The sequence below is a fragment of the Limulus polyphemus genome, unplaced genomic scaffold (assembly GCF_000517525.1).
Source record: "Limulus polyphemus unplaced genomic scaffold, Limulus_polyphemus-2.1.2 Scaffold528, whole genome shotgun sequence".
NCBI lineage: Eukaryota > Metazoa > Arthropoda > Merostomata > Xiphosura > Limulidae > Limulus > Limulus polyphemus.
Genome location: NW_013666138.1, coordinates 132711 through 151737, shown reverse-complemented (window position 1 = coordinate 151737; position 19027 = coordinate 132711). Strand labels below are relative to the sequence as shown.

The 19027-nt window shown below is 34.0% G+C and overlaps 1 protein-coding gene across 1 annotated transcript; it reads right to left on the bottom strand.

Annotated features, from left to right (window-relative positions):
- Positions 1-8850: 8850 nt before the first annotated feature.
- LOC111085648 (ganglioside GM2 activator-like) lies at positions 8851-18618 on the bottom strand. The gene is made up of 4 exons (XM_022385243.1): positions 18464-18618; positions 10085-10292; positions 9545-9710; positions 8851-9056 (listed from the first exon to the last, which is right to left on the bottom strand). Exons 1-4 carry the CDS (start codon positions 18543-18545, stop codon positions 8955-8957), a joined length of 558 nt encoding a protein of 185 aa, XP_022240951.1. The 5' UTR covers positions 18546-18618; the 3' UTR covers positions 8851-8954.
- Positions 18619-19027: the final 409 nt, after the last annotated feature.

Below are 19027 nucleotides of genomic sequence, written 5' to 3'. Positions count from 1 at the left end.
ACAGTAAATACAGTTAAGGTTGATCATGTTCGTCAGGGTATTTGAGCAAATAAATTCTCTAGTAGAGATATGCCTCGTTCAAGGAACTAGATAAGATATACCACGTTTTAAAGATACTTGGGCAAATACAGTCATTAGTTAAGATACATCATGCTTACGAAGTAACATGGATAAATACAGTCGATAGTTAATGTACAGCATGTCCGTTAAGCTTTTTTCGTAAATACAGTCACTAAGTTAGATACACCATAACTGTGAATCTGCAGTAACTAGTTAATATATACCATGTTTGTGAAGCTACATGGGTAAATAGTCACTTGTTAAGGTGCACCGTGTTTGTGAAGCTACATGAGTAAATACAGTCACTAGTTAAAGTACACCACGCTTACAAAGGTAGTTAGGTAACTACAGTCACTAGTTAAGCTACACCACGCTTACAAAGGTAATTAGGTAAATACAGTCATTAGTTAAAGTACAACATGTTTGTGAAATTATGTGGCTAAAGCAGTCAATAATTAATGTACACCATATTTATGGGTACATACAGTAGTTAGTTAATGTATAGAGTGTTCGTTAATCTAAATGGGTAAATAGAGTCAGTAACTATGGTACAATGTGTTTGTTAAAATACTAAGTTAGATATAATGATCGTAAAACTGCGTTAGTAAATGCAGTCAATAATTAATGTACACCATATTTATGGGTACATACAGTAGTTAGTTAATGTATAGAGTGTTCGTTAATCTAAATGGGTAAATAGAGTCAGTAACTATGGTACAATGTGTTTGTTAAACTACTAAGTTAGATATAATGATCGTAAAACTGCGTGAGTAGATGCAGTCACTAGTTAAAGTACAACACGTTTGTGAAGCTACATGGGTAAATACAGTCACTGGTTAAAGTACAGCATGTTTGTGAAGCTACATGGGTAAATACAGTACTGGTTAAAGTACAACATGTTTGTGAAGCTACATGGGTAAATACAGTCACTGGTTAAAGTACATGCATGGTATTTACCCATGTAGCTTCACAAACATGTTGTTTGTACTTTAACTAGTGACTTCGTGTTCATGGCGCCATAAATTGATGAGAATTCTTGACAAAATGATTCTGTGTTTGAAAGAAAAAAAAGACATGTTGATATTTATATGAATTTGGAGTGTGACTTCTATCATGAATAAGCAGAGCAACCAAACAACTCCTTGCTGCATTTTAATCATGATAAGTTTTAGCTTCATTGTGTATTCAGTTATCGTCAGCAAGTATTTCTTGTCAGTTTTTTAATCCGAATTGTCTTCATTAATTTACTTGTATATTCTTCTTCTTCTAATATATTTAGTTGGTTTATTTTTTTTTATCAGGTACTCTTAATAAATGTTTCCTACTATATTAGGTATGTGACAATTTTGTCATTGTATACTAGCTATTTAAAACTCAGACGATAGAATAAATGGAATTGTAACATAAATTTCATTGAAGACATCAAGATGATTTTATGTTTGTATAAAATCCTTTTTACGGTTTTCTCGTATACACAAATAAAACTATTGTAATTCTATATGTTATTTAGTGATTATTTCGCCTTGATAATGTAGCCATTGATATTTTTAATTTATCATGTTTAGCGATATTTAAAACGTTTAACGCGTGCGGGAAACTTATGGCTTTAGTGATTTGTGTCACTTAGTTACTTTACATGTCTTCTTATGTTTATTGAGGCACGTAAAAAGTAACGTTAAGCTGCTTTGCTACGTAGATTGTGACCACTAATTAATCTGATCGAAAGAACCGACAACAGTGTATTCAAGCGAAACGAAACTTGAAGATGGGAAATTGAGACTGCTGTTTTAGTATGAAAAAATAAATAAATATGTATTTGAACAGCCTTGTACAGACAATGACGCGCACATGCTCGAAGGTTTATTATAAGTTAAGGCAAATGAGTTTAATTTTCAAGAGTTATATTTTTTGTTTGTATTGAGCTATCTACTGTGCGTGCTCATCGCAGGGAATCAAACCTCGGATTTGAGCGTTGTAAGTCCTTATACTTATCGCTGTAGTTTATGGGAATCGTTTATGAACGCCAGAGTGTTTTACTCGAAGCAAGCTTCTTTTTTTCCAAGGTATAGTTTGTTATCTCAGGACTTGGACAAGTTTCTTTTTTCAAGAAGAGGTTTGTAACCTGAAGACTGAATTATTAGAGGCAAGTTTGCTTATTTTTCCAGAAATGGTTTATGTTCTTGATTTTCGCCGGGGCGTAGTATGCAAATACAACGTATCTTATTTTGTCATAGTACATAAACAAAAGGATGACTACGTTATATTAAACCGCCTTTGAATATGGAAAGCATCAAGTCATTAACAACCACAATCGATATAATGAAATATATCAGAACTATATTTTGTCATTGTTTGGTGTTACGTAGGTAGTGTAATTTCACCAAAAAGTGATTGGTTTTGGGAAGGAGATTTAGAATTTGCAACATTGGAATATCCCTTGTACTTAATGTCATTGGAAAACAAAATAATTTGAATCAACTTGGGGAACCAGGAACACAAAGAAAGAGGCCTGCAAAAAGTCAAACTCCAGCCATGGTAAGAAAAGTGCGACGTATTTTAACAGTTGAGAATTTACGAACTCAACGATCGGTGGCAAAAGTTTTCCACGTGCCCCAAGCAACAGTCCACATAACTGAGAAGAATCTACATCTCGAAATGCGACACAATTTATATTTACACAAGTAGCTTCTACTACATATTTATTCAACTATCGCTTACCCTCAAGCGGCTGGAGTATGAAACGAGTATTCCTGCTATTCTATATAAAGACACATAAGATTTTTGTGTGGTTGATCTATTAAAAACTGGTGCTGGGAAACCGTCCTATTCGTGCATTAGATGTATTATGGAAAGCATGCAAGGAAAAGCATTATGCTTTTAACATGACAGTCTTATGACGGAGCCTTTTGCAATAAATCTACGCTGGAGAGCTATTGTAAAGATACACAGCCGTCATACAAACCTTGATTGGATGTAGCGACATGGGCTGTATCGACGTGGTGAGGTTTCAGAACATATTCAATATAACGTACTCAACCTCTGTATATCACATCCACAATTTTTTCAAATTTTCTAAGTTACAGCCTGAAACATATAAATCTGGCTATTTTCATGAGCTAAATTCATCCCGAGGTGTTATTTTCAATGACTTCGCAGCCAAATAACTCAGAACCAGTTTCATAGGATAGTTGCATTGTATTCTAATTCACCTTGTACATGCAATTTTGTATTTTTTCACCGGATCCTTTTCGATCTTTTAGGATATCAGACACGTATCTTAGAGAACCAAAACATACTATTAAAGTTCTATCTTCGTTTCACTTGTGTGTTTTGTATTGCGATTGATTCTGACCGTGTGTGTATGTCTAGATAAATCTGGTTATTCATCAGTAAAAATTAAATACATATTTTGTCTTAATCTTTTGCGTTTTTATTATTTTATCCTAGTTTACAGTTCAGTAGCTCTTTCCACTTGACAATCAATTAGCTTTCAGTTAATCGCAAATAATAAAACATTTTATTTCTATTTTTACATCAACATCTTGTTTGTAAACTCTATACTTCCTGTGTGAATCAGAGAAAGAACCGACCATGCCAGGGTAAACTTCGTCACTGAGTTGTATGTTCTCCTTTCCAAATAATAGCTTTGAACATTGCCAAATTAACCATGGCAGTTGTTTCATCCTGGTAGTAACCCATTACTTCATCAAGTGGGCTGAACAGTGGATAGCTCACTTCAGAGGAGATATATATGGATCAAACTTGTAACAGTCAGTTGTTTGTTGTGGTAAAGGCTCGCACTTCATCTCATCATTCCCTGTCTGATGGTTTGACTTAGCAGCTTGTCCAAATTATAAAACTATGTTATGTAAGTTTGTTATTTCAGACCAAACTGCGTATCGTAAAATAGTGGTACCTATGTAGTGAAAATAAGACATGCGGAGTTGAAAAAGAAAAAATTCAGCATGCGACAAAATAGCCATATCAATACAGTGAAGATCATTGCGAAGTCTGCACGTGTGAAATCATCTTACATATGTAATGAAGATCATTGTGGGCTAATATGAAGTCCACACGTGTAAAATCATATTATACATGTAGTGAAGATCATTGTAGGCTAATATGAAGTAAGTCCACACGTGTAAAATCATATTATACATGTAGTGAAGATCATTGTAGGCTAATATGAAGTAAGTCCACACGTGTAAAATCATATCATACATGTAGTGAAGATAACTGTGGACTAATATGAAGTAAGTCCACACGTGTTAAATCATATTATACATGTAGTGAAGATCATTGTAGGCTAATATGAAGTAAGTCCACACGTGTAAAATCATATTACAAATGCAGTGAAGATCATTGTGGACTAATATGAAGTAATAGCACACGTGTAAAATCATACATGTAGTAAAGATAGAAAGTAACGGATAAAATGCAAAATATTGTTCCTGTCTTTCATGGTAGCACAGTTGCAGCATCTACCCATAACTCCGGGTTCCAAGCACAACAAAATACCTTTTTGTAACCAGTGAACATACAATCAGATGTGCACAGCACTTGATGGAAACCATATAGGGATTGAGGGACACGACGAAAAGAAGATGGTAGCTAAGTAAATACACTGTGATTTCCTGCTGGAAAGAGGTAAAGAGTGACAACATGTATTTACTGGTCTTTCTACTCAAATTGTTTACACTTATTTGGGGATACTAGTGTTGGTATGTATACCTATAGATGACGACATTATATGTTGAGTAATATAAGTTTTTTAAATTTTAAAATTGTTCTCCTACTGTGTTTAAATCCCATACCAACTAAAATCCATATGTTAGTATGTTGTACACCTACAATTATTTGCATACTTAGGCATGGTGAACATTTTTTAAAAATCGCAGTAGCTTAAAAATACAAGTGGATTTGATCCCCTATTTCACAGAATAAGAGAAGTAATAATGATGAAATATGCTGCTGACATGAATACAAAGAATAGTTTGTAATCTCAGGAGGGGTTACTTGGGCAACCATTATTTTTTAGTCTTGGGAAATGATTATTAGAAGCAAATTTCTTTTTCGAAGGAATTGTTTGTGAACTCAGCAGAGTATTACTTGCACAAGTTACCATTTCAATGAAAGTTTTGGCTTTGTAAGGGATTACTGAAGGCAAGTTACTATTTCATTGAATAGTTTGTAGTCTTAAGAGTGACTGAAAATTAAGTTCATAAGTACATGCTCGCTTTAATAAAAAACGACTTTGTATATAACGAAACAGTTTTTTGAAACGTTTTAGTTTGTGCCACTATTACTTTAAAAAAATGTTATAATAGTCAACTGGTTTAATTTGTTTATTAAAGATATCCCTATGCATATAATTCGAGGCTAGAAACACATACAAACTAGGCAAATGATAAAAGCTGTTACCTTCATCAGAGTTATCACACTTGTATAATTTTGTAGGTGTAAATGGTTATTGGGCCAAATGTAATGTCTACAGCTAACTTTGAATTTAGAATTAATATCCAGTTATTGTCATCGTTCGAAATTTTATTTGAATTTTTCCTGGTTGCTATTGATTTATGTTTTTATTAAACATTTTCGATTGTAATCCTTTCCTGGCTAGTCACTGGTTCCCTAGTCTTTAATTTTTTTTCAGTATGAGTATTCTTGATTCAGCCTTTAAAGGCCTTGGGCTTTTGTTTCAGGGAGAATGATTGTAAAGTAATTTTTGTATATATATATAAATGACATATTACCTTACGCGCTTCTGTGTCTCCTATTCTATCAAGTATATTCGATGTACATCTGTTAATGATAAAATGCATCCCGTTTTCATTTGAAAATTGCAGCTTTCCCAATCAGTGGAATATTCGGCAGTTGATTTGTATAGTTAAGTCTGTACTTATCCAGCTCTGCAAAGCGAAGCGAAGTAGAGCTTAGTATAAAAATTGGGGTACAGGCGTTCTTCACATATGCGGTAACTATCCAATAACAAGGAAAACGTTCTGTTTAAAGAAGTCGAGCAATCAAAACCAAATATTTAACAGTCCAAAATCAAACCAAATTCATATTAACCTTTCCCATATATTTGAAAAATAAAAATATTTTATATAATAACCCCTATATCGTTATTGCAATAGCTACTGGAAATAGTTGAGTTTGAATAAAACACACACCACAACAAAATTCTTCAAGTCAAAGATTGTGATTATAAATAAAATTTTAAGCACTTTGGTTTGTTTAACATAATAACCAAAATATACAGTAATAAAATATCCAGCTACAATGCGATCTTCTTTCGCGCCTTTCTTCATTGGGATTTAGGTCAGAAAACCTAGAAAGGTCAGGTTCAACTTGACCTCTTCCTCCCTCCTTGACTATTACTTTAATTTATGCTTGATGCGGAGAATAAATATACTGCTGCTGTTTACGTTTTCCGCTCTTTTCTGATTCACATCATTTAACTTCCTGTTTATAGTAGGGTTAAAATAAACGCTTAAGCCTGAATTAGAGATGTATTTCGTAATTAAAATATTTCTTACTTCTTGATGTAGAACACAGTTTTCCATAGAAGCAAAGATTATCATTAAATTTAATGCATTAATATACGAAATTCAGACAGTAGAAATCTTGACCACATCTTTACTGTAAAATGGGCTGCTTTGAAGAAGAAGTGACGCAGCTGCTTTGTCATTTCTGCCAGGTTTCTTGACTCGACTTCTACAACTCCCCGATTCCGATCTACTTCCCTTGTCTTACAACCATTTTCTTGGAGAATGAATGCTACTGTAAAATCCTTCCAGAGATTTTGTGCGTGTTTTCCGTGTTTTCAAGAGAAAAATACAGAAGAGTGCGGTCTCCTTAAAATAACCTTCAAAACTTTTACAAGAGCTTTAGAAATAAAGCCCATTATGGACTGAGAGTTCACTTTTTCTTGTAGACTTTAACTGGATCTGTCAGGCTTTCACCAAGGGCAGTGTTGGGTATGTAATTTGCCACTCAAAATATTAGCCAACTTGCACATCTACTTAATTAAAAGTTGAATATCATTAGTTAATATGATATATCAGTATATGATAGCATTTCACACAATGCTTTCTTCTGGAACCCCTGGTAAAACAATATAACCTCTCAGAACGTACGATGTAGAGGCAAGAATATTAACAGACCAAATTGGACATATTTTAAGGGTCATAAACACGTAGTTTTCAATGTTTTTGCTAAAGTTATGTAAACTTTAAAACTTTGCAGAAACATTAACAATCAGCCTGAAATTATAGAGTACTTCACTATGTTGAAGGTCACTGATCATCATCTGCGTATACACGTTTGTACTAATGGATACGAGGTCAGGAGTCACACAGTAAATATGATCAGAAATATAGCTTTGTTACTGTACTTCCAATATTTTGAGGTAAATAACATAAACGACTTTATCCACGCAGTGTTTAGAGGTAAAACAAGTATACGCTTCCAATCAAATAAAAAAGCACGCTATTCGTTATACACAGGATATTGTTTCATCATGCAACAACACTATTGAAGTGGTTCTCATAATGTGGTTCGCGTCCCGTTGACTGGTCCAAAATGCAAGTCAGATCTAAAGTAGCGTCATTCTTCCCATTAATTCTGATGAGTTTTTTCTTTTTCAGTGGTCAGCGAAAGCGGATGGGGGTACGACTGGTAGGTGGTCCACGAGGTCTTTAGCCCCGCCGAAGTGGTCTACTGGCGAAAAAGTTTGAGAACCATTGTACTATTGGATATTAATGTGCTGTTTGACTGATAGTATGTATAAAGAAGTCAAAAATTCTTGTTGCTGAAGGGCATTATAGATCAAACCGCAATTGACAGTGATCATTCACTAAACATTGTTTATAGATCAAACCGCAACTGACAGTGATCATTCACTAAACAATGTTTATAGATCAAACCGCAACTGACAGTGATCATTCACTAAACAATGTATTTTTTGTTGTTGTTTTTTCACACTCCATCCAACTACTGTGTCAAATCATATCATTAATGATCAGTGATTTAATATTTAGTTACTGTCATTTATGTGGGGTTAAATATCGTGTTCAAGGATAGGATATTCATGTAAAATTTATTTCCAAAAAGGTTATTTGAATTATAATTTTTAATGATGTTTGCTACAAAGCAAAACCGCGTTGGGCTATCTGCTGAATCCCGGATTTTAGCGTTGTAAGTCTGTAAACTTACCGTTGTCCCACTGGGGAATGTTTTAATGACGATCTTTCTTGAATAAGTCACTAAACTGTGTATCTTATATTTCAACGTTATGCTTTAGTTGTTTCCTGGTATTAGCGCAAACCTCCTGGCGACTAATTTTAAACTGGTAAACTACGGAGAAGGCAGCTAGTAAATAGTACCCACTGTTTGATGAATATTGGGATTTGACTATACACTTATAACGCTCACAAGGCCCCAAAGTGCGGAACACAAGAGTTTGTTTGTGGTAACTGGGCGCGGACAATGGAACCGCAGTTCTAAGTATTTATAATTATTATTTTTTGTTCCTTGACGTATTATTAGAATATCGGGCTTATTTTAATGAAAACTTCATAAAATTAAAATGGCGGGTAATGCAATTTTTACAGTGTTATGTGACGTTGTCCTCCAGTGGATCAACGGTAAATTTACAGATTTAGAATACTAAAATCCGGGGCTCGATTCCCCAGAGTGGACAGCCCGCAGGTAGCCCATTGTGTAGCTTTGCTCTAAGAAAACAACTAAAACTACGTGATGTTATTATAAACATAAAGATCATACACATTTTCCGTAAAAATTGACTTTATTGCAAAGCATTTCGTCAATTTAAAAAATAACGAAAAAACAACAAAAACTTTTTGCTTCCATCGTTGTCGTTTTAAGTTCACTTAGCGGAAACCACTTGATGTCAGTGTAGCTTTTAACTTAATACATCCGAGTTCTTTGTCAGTGTTTACGTCACGAATTCTTCCTTCAACCTTGTACCGTCCCTTTAAAAATTGAATAATAAAACAGAAACTAACTTGAAAGTTTCTGCAGCTGTTCTTCATAAATAATAATATTATAATTATATTTTTATTCAACGTAATATAATATTAGCTAATATTTATACTTTAGACGTTACAAATTGCCTGTAAATTTAAGGCCACTTTATTGAATAAGAAAAGCATGGTTTATATTGCAACAATATTATATTTTTATCTACTTATTAATTCTAGCCCTAATATCTACACATATTACATTGAAGTAGTAATGTTAAAGCTGGAATATTCTTATTCTGCTGCGAAGGCCAGTTAATTTAATTTTAAAGTATATAACATAAAATTTTGTAAAAGCTGATTATATATATGGGGCCACAATGTTGCCCCACTTCGATACGGAAAAGCAGTAGTCTTGAAATAATAGAACAAATAGCCTTATTAAATGAATGTGAATAAAATACGAATCAAACACTTAGGGCTTTGAAAGCAGAACTTACAGCTGCCAACATGGACAAGAAGGAGCCCACGTCAGGGAGAGACATTGGCTCGTCTTCACCTTCGTACGTGTTGGGAAGAATTGGACACTCACAAGGAACCCCTTCAGGGAAATATCCACAAATTCGTTCCTTGTTTCCCAGCATTAACTTGCACAAGTCGTATTTGCTGAAGTGATAAGATTAGTAGCAGAAGATATGAGGAAATAGCTGGATACTATTGTGATTTACATATCACTGAATCGTTAAATCATATTTTTCCTCAGTAAAAACTTAAAATTGTTCAATCTACTTCTTAATCATTTATGGTGAACAAAATTGATTGCAAATGGAAATTTGTGTTGTTTGAAATGTCAGTTGTGGGACTGGTTATATATTTATATATTAAGTAAAACAATTTCTATTTGATTACCTTTGAACTTAAATTATAAAGGTGATATGAATAAAGATAGGGAATAAAAGTTGATACTATGATCGAAAATATATATATTTGATTGATAATCTTTAGCTTCATTTTATATGGAAAACATAATATTTACTCACCATGAACCAAATCCAGATATGCAAGGCAATGGAATCGGGATGTCTGTAATAAACTTAATAATCCGAGTGAGCTTAAGGTCCACAATAGCATTATCAGGAATCGTATCAGTGACCATAATTCGTCCACTTGTTTTCACCACACCTGGGAATGGCACTGGAAGTGGACTTACATCTAGGCTTTCGAAGAATATGGTTTTGTCACTTGCACCTATATAAGAAAACCAGACCATAAACATATTATTAATGTGTCCTCTCCACGTCTCGCCTTCATAAAAAAACAAAAATAGATCTCAGAAAAAAAAATACATTTCGTAATATGTATAGTGGCACCCCCGTGGCACAGCGGTAAGATTGCGGACTGATAACACTAGAAAAAGGTTTCAATACTCGTGGTGAGAAGAGAACAGATAGCCCATTGCGCAGGTTTGTGCTAAACAACAAAATAGTAATGACTAAGATGATAGTTGGTATTTGAAGTAGGCTCCAGGATATAATCCTGCTATTTGTCAGTATTTCATATTTATTAACCCCCAGTGGCACAGCGGTATGTCTGCTGTCTTACAACACTATACCCGTGGTGGGCAGAGCACAGATAGCCCATTGTGTAGCTTTGTACTTAACTATAAACAAATCATATTTATATGTTCAAAATAATATTGATCCAACTGTAATATTTTGTTAACTCGTTTAACGTACAAAAAAATTAAAATTAACGTAATAATTTTAAAACTGTTCTGCTAAGCTTTGAGGTCAAAAGCAGTTCAAATGAACGACATTGTAGCGAAATTTACAGTAATTACAGAATACATGTATCTGTCTACAGGTTCATTGGATCATGAATCATATGTTACAAACATTTTAAACACAAAGCTTGTTAATAATAACTGGAAATTAACAATTTGGATTATTTATGTACGATATGAGCTCTAACGTATATTTCATGTTATAACTTACAAGGTTAACAAGTCCGAGTGCCAAAACCACCTGGAAAACTAGATAGCCTCAAAAGCTCTTTCAAAATGAACTATTGTAAATGTGTATACATAATCTATAATTACAAAAACATATTTGTTTTTATTCTATCGTTTGTACTCTAGGATACCGGCAGAATACACATGGTATATAAATACTACATATCTTACGTTCCCCATATATATATATATATATGCATTATGTACCAAATTCTTAGATTTTTCTAAGTTCTGTTTTTGGAACACTAAATTCGGTTGAAATTATATTGAAACTTGTAGCCTGAGGTGTTATCATCTGCGCTAGTAGTAAAGATGGAAATGTGTCATGATCTAAGGGATGAAGGGAAAGCACGTTATACTTATGGTCAATTCATTCAGTCTTATGTAGGTGTCCATGGCCTGTGCCTGAACAAGAGCTCAAATGTCCTCATAATAGGGCAGATAAGTAACAACAGCCTTGAGAAAATACAGGTGGTAAACGTTGTCAGATCCACTAATTTAAACTAGCAAGTCTTTGAGAAAGTCTGGCCACCGATTTGATAAAAAAAAACTGTCTGACTATTTCTTTATGTGTGGTGGTTGGTACAGTATCTACAAGGCCAAGTATGGCTTGGGATGTGTTTATCAAATTATACAGACACAGGGAAGGCCAGGTGGTTAAGGAGCTCGACTCGCAATCTGCGGTCGAGGTTCGAATCCCCGTCCCACTAAACATGCTCGCCCTTTCAGCCGTGGGGGCGTTATAATGTGACGGTAAATCTCACTAATCGTTGGTAAAAGAGTAGCCCAAGAGTTGGTGGTGGGTGGTGATGACTAGCTGCCTTTCCTCTTGTCTTACACTGCTAAATTAGACACAGGGTGGTTTTCAGTTCATACACGTTTGACTAAAATTATACTTGATCTTCTGGTTTATTCTTCACTGTCATATATGTATAACACAGCTCAAGTCAGTAACTACAGACCTTATTTTCAAAAACAGTAATCGGTTGATAGTATGTGTAGAAGCTCAACTCTACATCAGTATAGGTACCGTCACTAAACACATTAGAATTGTGATAACGGATCTCGGTTCAAGAGTTGGCATTTTAGGTTTATACCAAGTGAACTGTAACTCTGTGATGATACAATTTAAGACCAATCAAAATATGGTCAAGAGCCGTGGACTGCATGAATATATACAGACGATGTTGTTACAATTTTGTTTAACACACAACTAGTGTTTCGTTATGAACTAAGAATATAATATCAGCTAATTCTATGGTTGGAGCAATGCCTGAAATGCACCATTTTCTTACTAAAAACCATGCCGTTTCTGAGTAATTAGTTATATCACTGAGAACAAAATATACTCCAATTATGGTTTATAATTATGAAGGAAAAACTGTGGAAATACAAGCTGGGAAGATATTAAGTCTATGAAGGGAGGTTTCTGAAACTAGTACTTCAACTAGTATTACTTTAGCTGAACCACATTAAAAAATGAATATGGTATGAAGCACACCTGAGATCAAAGATTGTACAGATAATCTCAGCTCAGATCACAGCAAGAAGTTGGGAAGTGAGATTACTGTATTTGTCAGAATAGGTGACCAGCATGTAAGAACAAATCTGATCATGCATCATATCGACACCGTAGATGCACTTTTTATAAAGCAAACAACATGTAAACGTTTTTGGAGCACCAGGGATACAGCAAACACCAAGGTAGATCAGCTTCTTAAGAATGAAATCATCCAACCTTCAGAATGGGCTTGGACATTACAAGTAGCTACAGTAGGAAGAAAAGGATGTGACCGAGGTTCTTTGTGGATTACAGGTAGGTAAATGCAATGACATGTACCAACACACTTCTTTTACCACGCATACATTGAAAGGATTCGACTGGTTTTGTTCCCTATATTTCAAATTTGGCTACTGGCAAGTCAAACTGGGCAGTGAAAGTAGAGCTAAAACTGCTTTCAATATTCAGAAAAACCTATTTGAATTTCATGTGCTATTCGACCTCTTTAATGCATAAGCCACTTATTAGCAGCTGATGGAAGTCACATTACGTAGGTTACAGTGGGAAGAGTATCTTATTTACAACATATTTTATCATTTGGTCATACCATATAATATTCCAATGTTTTCGACAAGAAAGACTCAAACTGAAGCCAGGAAAATGTTCTTTCATGCAAATGCATGTGATGCTTCTCAGACATGTCGTAAGTAGAGATGGAGTGTCTACAAACTCTGGTAAATGGTACAAACAAGAAAGAAGTCTGGAGCTTCCTCATCTTTACATGCTATTGGAATCCAGTTTTACATGTGAACAACCATTTTTATTACTAAATTATTTATTTTTTGATGCTACAGTGTTAGCCTACCTAAAGAGAGGTTTTCCATTCATTCTGTATACAGAGAAGTATACATCAATACAAGATGGTGCAAGTCATGTTGTAGCATGCTTAAGCCATGCACTCATGCCTGCTGAATACTAATATTGTATGACAAAGAAAGAACATTTTGCAGTATTAGAATTCATTAAACCTCTGAATAGCTCAGCAGTAAGTCTGCGGACTTATAACGCTAAAAATTGGTTTCAGTACCTTTGGTGAACACAGCACAGATAGCCCAAAGTGTAGCTTTGTGCTTAACTACAAACAAAAACAAAACAAAACATTCATTAGAAATATTCCACACTATCTATATGACCACGAAATTATCATTTGAGTAGATCATGTGTCGTTTATTAAATGGCTGGTTAACTATAGGGAACTGGGAGGTATGATCACACCTTGGATGACAATGTTACAAGAGTAAAGATCTGAACCATTACAACAAACCATAGAAATGGCATGGATGCTTCTAGTGAAGAGATAATAAATATGACAAAAGTAAACTTGGTAAAAGATCCACACTGGGCTTTGATGTTACTCGCCGTGCAGAAAGGAGAAATGTGAACTACACAGGTTGGCAACTGTTTGTTCAATTGGAAGTACAGGAGGGAGAGCTATACATTTCACACAACCGTGGTACCTTGTTCTTGATGCATATAGTTGTTCTGAAAGCTTTAAAAGTATTAAATTCTATGAATCCTGCATCATACTAACATTGGGTACCGCCCGCACTAGAGTCAACACATGAAGACGGTTTACTGGCCACGTTCCTAAAAGGATGTAGAGCAATGGTGTAAACATTGTACTTCCAGTACACCTCAAAGAAAGAATGTTTTACACCCTGTGAAACTCCGTCAATGTGTTGGTTCTCAATTCCACAAAATAGCCCTGGATATTGCCAGACCTCTTCCTGAAAACCATCTTGATAATGGTTATATCCTGGTGGCAATCAATTACTTTACTAAGTAGACCAAGCAATATGCATTAACTGATATCTGAGCTTAAACTAACATGTTGGCTGAACAATGAATAGCTGGATTTAGAACACCAGAGGAGATCCATAGTGGGGAAAGAGTAAACTTTAACAATTAGCTATTTTCTGAGTTGTATTGGGTACTAGGTGTGTTGCAGACCCACGTTTCACCTTATTATTCTCAGATTAATGATTTGCTAAGAGGATTGTCCAAATTGTAAGGTGTGTACTTTTCATTTTCAGTACATACGTATAGGCGTTAAAACAATAAAGTTCGTTAGAGTTCTGATTATCACTGAGTTCTAGTGGTCAAGAGAGAGATTGACGATTCATACAATTGCCGGCAGGCCTGATGACAATGTAATATTGTTTCTCATGTGCAGCATGTTCGTTTTATCGAGGCTTCTGCTGCAACAATGTGATTGTAAGTTCCTTGCAACAGTGAGTTTCTTTTGTTTTGTTTTCTCGTGCTACTCGATAGAATGTCATGTGGGATGCTGTTCCCATGCCATGTGAGAAACAGGCGATTGATTTGCAGGGAGAACGGTACTCAAATGCTGTATATTGACGTATCTGCAGATGGTGTAGTTATAGTTTTAGGTTATTATGAAATGCCACCGAAACTGCTACAGCAGAATGCACTTTGGTTTAGATAATAAGTGTGAAATGTGCACAGTAGGCACTGGGAAACTTCAGTATAAAGTTTGAATGTTAACTTTTCCTTACATTGACATATGAACTATTGACTTCTCTCTTGGTAGATTGACTAGCAATGACATTATTACTTTTGATCTACATTTAAAATGAAACAATAGTTGGACGTTTCATTCGGGCTTTAACTTATATGCTGAGTAAAAGCAACGAATTCATCATTCACACTTTTAAGTTTTGAGAACTTAAATTCTTCAATGACAATCTCAGAAGGCATTCTAAGAGTGTCCAGAGCCTCCAGCGACGACCAACATTTCCTCGAGACCAACAACATGCCTAATGGGATGGCTAGGGTTCCAGAACCTAGCAACAGAACCTCCGACCATCATCTGAGAGGAATCTGACTCGAAGGCGGTGAGGTGCTGGTGATAACACTGCCAGATGGAGGTGATGAAGTGAGCAGCAGTTGGGAATTTAATTCTTCGGGAAGAAGATCGACAATTAAAGAGAGAGAATGGGGAAGTTCCAGAGTTATAGAGAAACTTCGCCAGGTTTAGGTTGCATTGGCTAAATCCCAGGAGAAGCTGACCTGGCCCAGAAGGGTGATTCAACAAATGACAAAATAACGGGAAGTCATCAGCAGCACTGGAGGATCTCACCAGTTTCTGGTGATCCTGTCGGAGCTCCTTGCTTTAAGTATGTATTTCTCTTCTTTTACCTACATTTATATACCATACATTTTTATATTCCCGCTTCCTTTAGTTTCCTTGTTAAGACATATATATATATGTATGTGTGTGTATTTATGTTTGTGAGCCTGATAGCGAGCATATGTATATATTATATATTTAGTCCTTTAAATTTTTGCTTCTTTAGGTAAATATATGCTTATTTATTAGTATCGTCGATGCTGTAGAGACCTTTTAAATGGTTATAATTTTTTGCGCTTTAAAGAGGTTTTTATGTTTCAAAATTATTTTCAAATGATTCATTTTATGCTCTAAAGGATAATGTATTTTATATTATGTATTTTAAAGAATTATGTTCTGTACTTCAAAGGTTTTGTTCCTTCTGTAATTTCTGCTTTAAAAGGTTTTATTTTATGAAATTTCAATATGATGTTTTATTATTATTATTATTATCATTTAATTTTATTTACTTAATAACTTGATTTGGCTCATATTATTTATAATTTATTTCTTTTTAATTTTGGGTTTGTAGTTCATATAGTAATTTAAGTGATATACCTTTTTGTTGTGTTTCCCCTTTTTCTGTACCTCTCCCGTTTTATATCTATTTTATTTGAGTTTGCTTTACTTGCCTTTTCATTTTATTTCAAACATGATGTAAATATTTCATTTAAAGGATGTTTATTATTTCATCTTGTATTTAACGGATTGAATTTGATTGGTATATTAATTAATTTGTATTTGAGTTTTATACAGGATTTTCTGTTGTATTTTTGCTTATTTTGTTATACATAATTCGTTAACTGGAGACAAGATAAGTACAACAATATAGTACGCAGATTTGTAGGATCTTGGAGCTAGGCTGACCTCTGAACTCTGACGTTACATTTGCAGGCAAAACAAAATAGTATGTACTGTAATACGGATACCTGATCATCAAAATATAATTAAGTCTGACATCAAGATATCAAGTAATTATTGTGTAAAGTAATAAACAAATTTAAGTATTCCATATGTAGGAAGTGTAATACTAGGGCAGTAAGATAAAGTAATTACTCTTAAAGTAATCCAACTTTTACTTCTAACACTACAGCAGATAGTTCAGTTTGGTAATTATTTTGCAGCATGATGTTTACCGAAAACAATTTAATACAAATATTGTACTATATTCTAAAATACAATCTAGAAACGTTATAACAAAACCTGGCTATGCTATTGTTAAAATCATGAAAGCCAAACAAATTATAGTGGCATTTAATCAACTGTCTTTAGGCGGTCTTACTGGCTAATAACAATTTTCCAGCTGATAACTGCTTTGCTTTTGTGTTTGGATAAATCAGGCTTCAGATACTACCAAGCAACTCACAACATTTTGCCAACTCATCCTTAAATTTATTAGTTATTTAACTGTTTCCAATATCAATAGATACTTTTTCATGTTTGTATATCGTTTTGCTTTTGGTTACACTAGCAATTGAACTTGTTTAGATATTTTAACATTTTGACATTGTATACATTATTTCTATTATGGAATGTCCCATGTACAATATTTAATGTATCAGTTTGACATCAATATATATTATTATTATTATTATTATGATAACTTATGTAGTTATTTGTCATATAATAAATTACGAATTGTAAGTTCCCTTTCACACTTTAATATATACACTTTAAAACTAGTGGATAAAATGTTTGCAAGTATAGTTAAAACAATATATTATAATTTAAAATGCACCGCGAGTAAAGAAACCCGCTTTTAGCCACTAACAAGTAAGAAAGGAAAAAAAACACTAAATGTTTTAACTTAAAACCCCCAAAGCATCATGACAACAAATTGCAAGCCTAGCCAAATTACAGACGTTTTAGAATGTACAATTATAATTATAAGTAATAACTGAAGAGTGGATTATATATATAATATTTCGGTGTAAAGGCTAAAATATGCTAATTGCAAATTAAATTATTTATTCTTTTTAGAAATTAGAAAAGGGATATACAGATTAAATCAAGTAAAACATGACCCAAAATGAGCAAATAAAGTAAAGATATTTTCCAAAAATTAGCTTAGTAAATTAATAGAATTAAGACTCAAAAGAGTGATTTTGATATTTAGAATAAAAACAAAATTTTTACTATTATTCTTCAGCTTGAAAGTTTAAAACTAACCGAAAAGTATTCCAAAAATATACCATTCGTGCCTTAAAATAAAGATAAAGCTTTTAGTAACAGTATTTAAGTAATATAACACCACAAACAGACTCATAATAACTTAAAATCATATCATTCTTTACTGGCCTAATACGGGTTTCCAGTAAAAGAAATGTAAAAATATTCTGCTGAACGCTATGCTCCAACAGGCAAGGCGTTTCACACCCTGAAACCTGTTGTATCATAAATGATATGAATAGTGTATAAGTTATTTACTTGGTTAGTAAAGACTAATGTAGTGTAAATCATCATTAGTCATATTGTGATGTATTATCACAAACATATTACTACTCTCTCATGTTATGCTCTCTCTCATCTAAGGTGTTCTACACCCTAAACATGAGCCTGACAGGTGAGGTGTGTGAAAGTAGATTCATATATGCTACCTTATACCATCAATTCCATGTAGATTTGTTTTATGCTGACTAGTAAACAAACAATTCTAATCGGTAAATTTTTAGGATTATACAATGGAGATAAATGGCGAATAAAGAAGGCAAACGTACCACAGTCTTCATATTCGAAAACATCGTCTGCCCACGAACTGGTGCAAAGGACCAATATGGAAAAAACTAGAAACTTTCCCATTACTCAAGCTAAAAAAGAACAGTGAAAACCTCTAACCTAGTGTGGAAACTTATTGTTTTATATTTCAATCTCTAGTGGCAAGACCTTCAATGTACCACACAAGTTCCTTCTGTAACTCCGGTTACAGATAATAAGCCTTGGAACATTAGAATATGTTTGTTGTAGATCCGTGAGAACCCACAAGCTGTGATTATGATAATTCAATAATATCAGGTTTTTATGATATCGACAAATACATATAGCGGTTTGCCGTGCCTGTCACTGATATAACTTGTACAGATATATTCACACAAAACCGTCTCAGATTCGCTTTCTTACTACGTCATTAAACCACTGGTGACTAAGGTGTGAGAGATGTTCATTTCATTAACCACTAAATTAGTGACTTTATTCCGTTCACTATATATATATCGGTAGGAATCCATGCATTTTCAATTATCATTACTCTTACTTTGTGTCTGAAAACGCTCTTTACATGTAAA

Bases quoted from the DNA above. Each gene is read 5' to 3' on its own strand.
- LOC111085648 (XM_022385243.1), bottom strand. From the start codon at position 18,545: ATGGGAAAGTTTCTAGTTTTTTCCATATTGGTCCTTTGCACCAGTTCG. The intron at 10,293-18,463 runs GTACGTTTGCCT...TTTCTTATATAG, and splicing joins TTTCGAATATGAAGACTGTG to GTGCAAGTGACAAAACCATA. The intron at 9,057-9,544 runs GTAAGTTCTGCT...CAATTTTTAAAG, and splicing joins TCTTGTCCATGTTGGCAGCT to GGACGGTACAAGGTTGAAGG.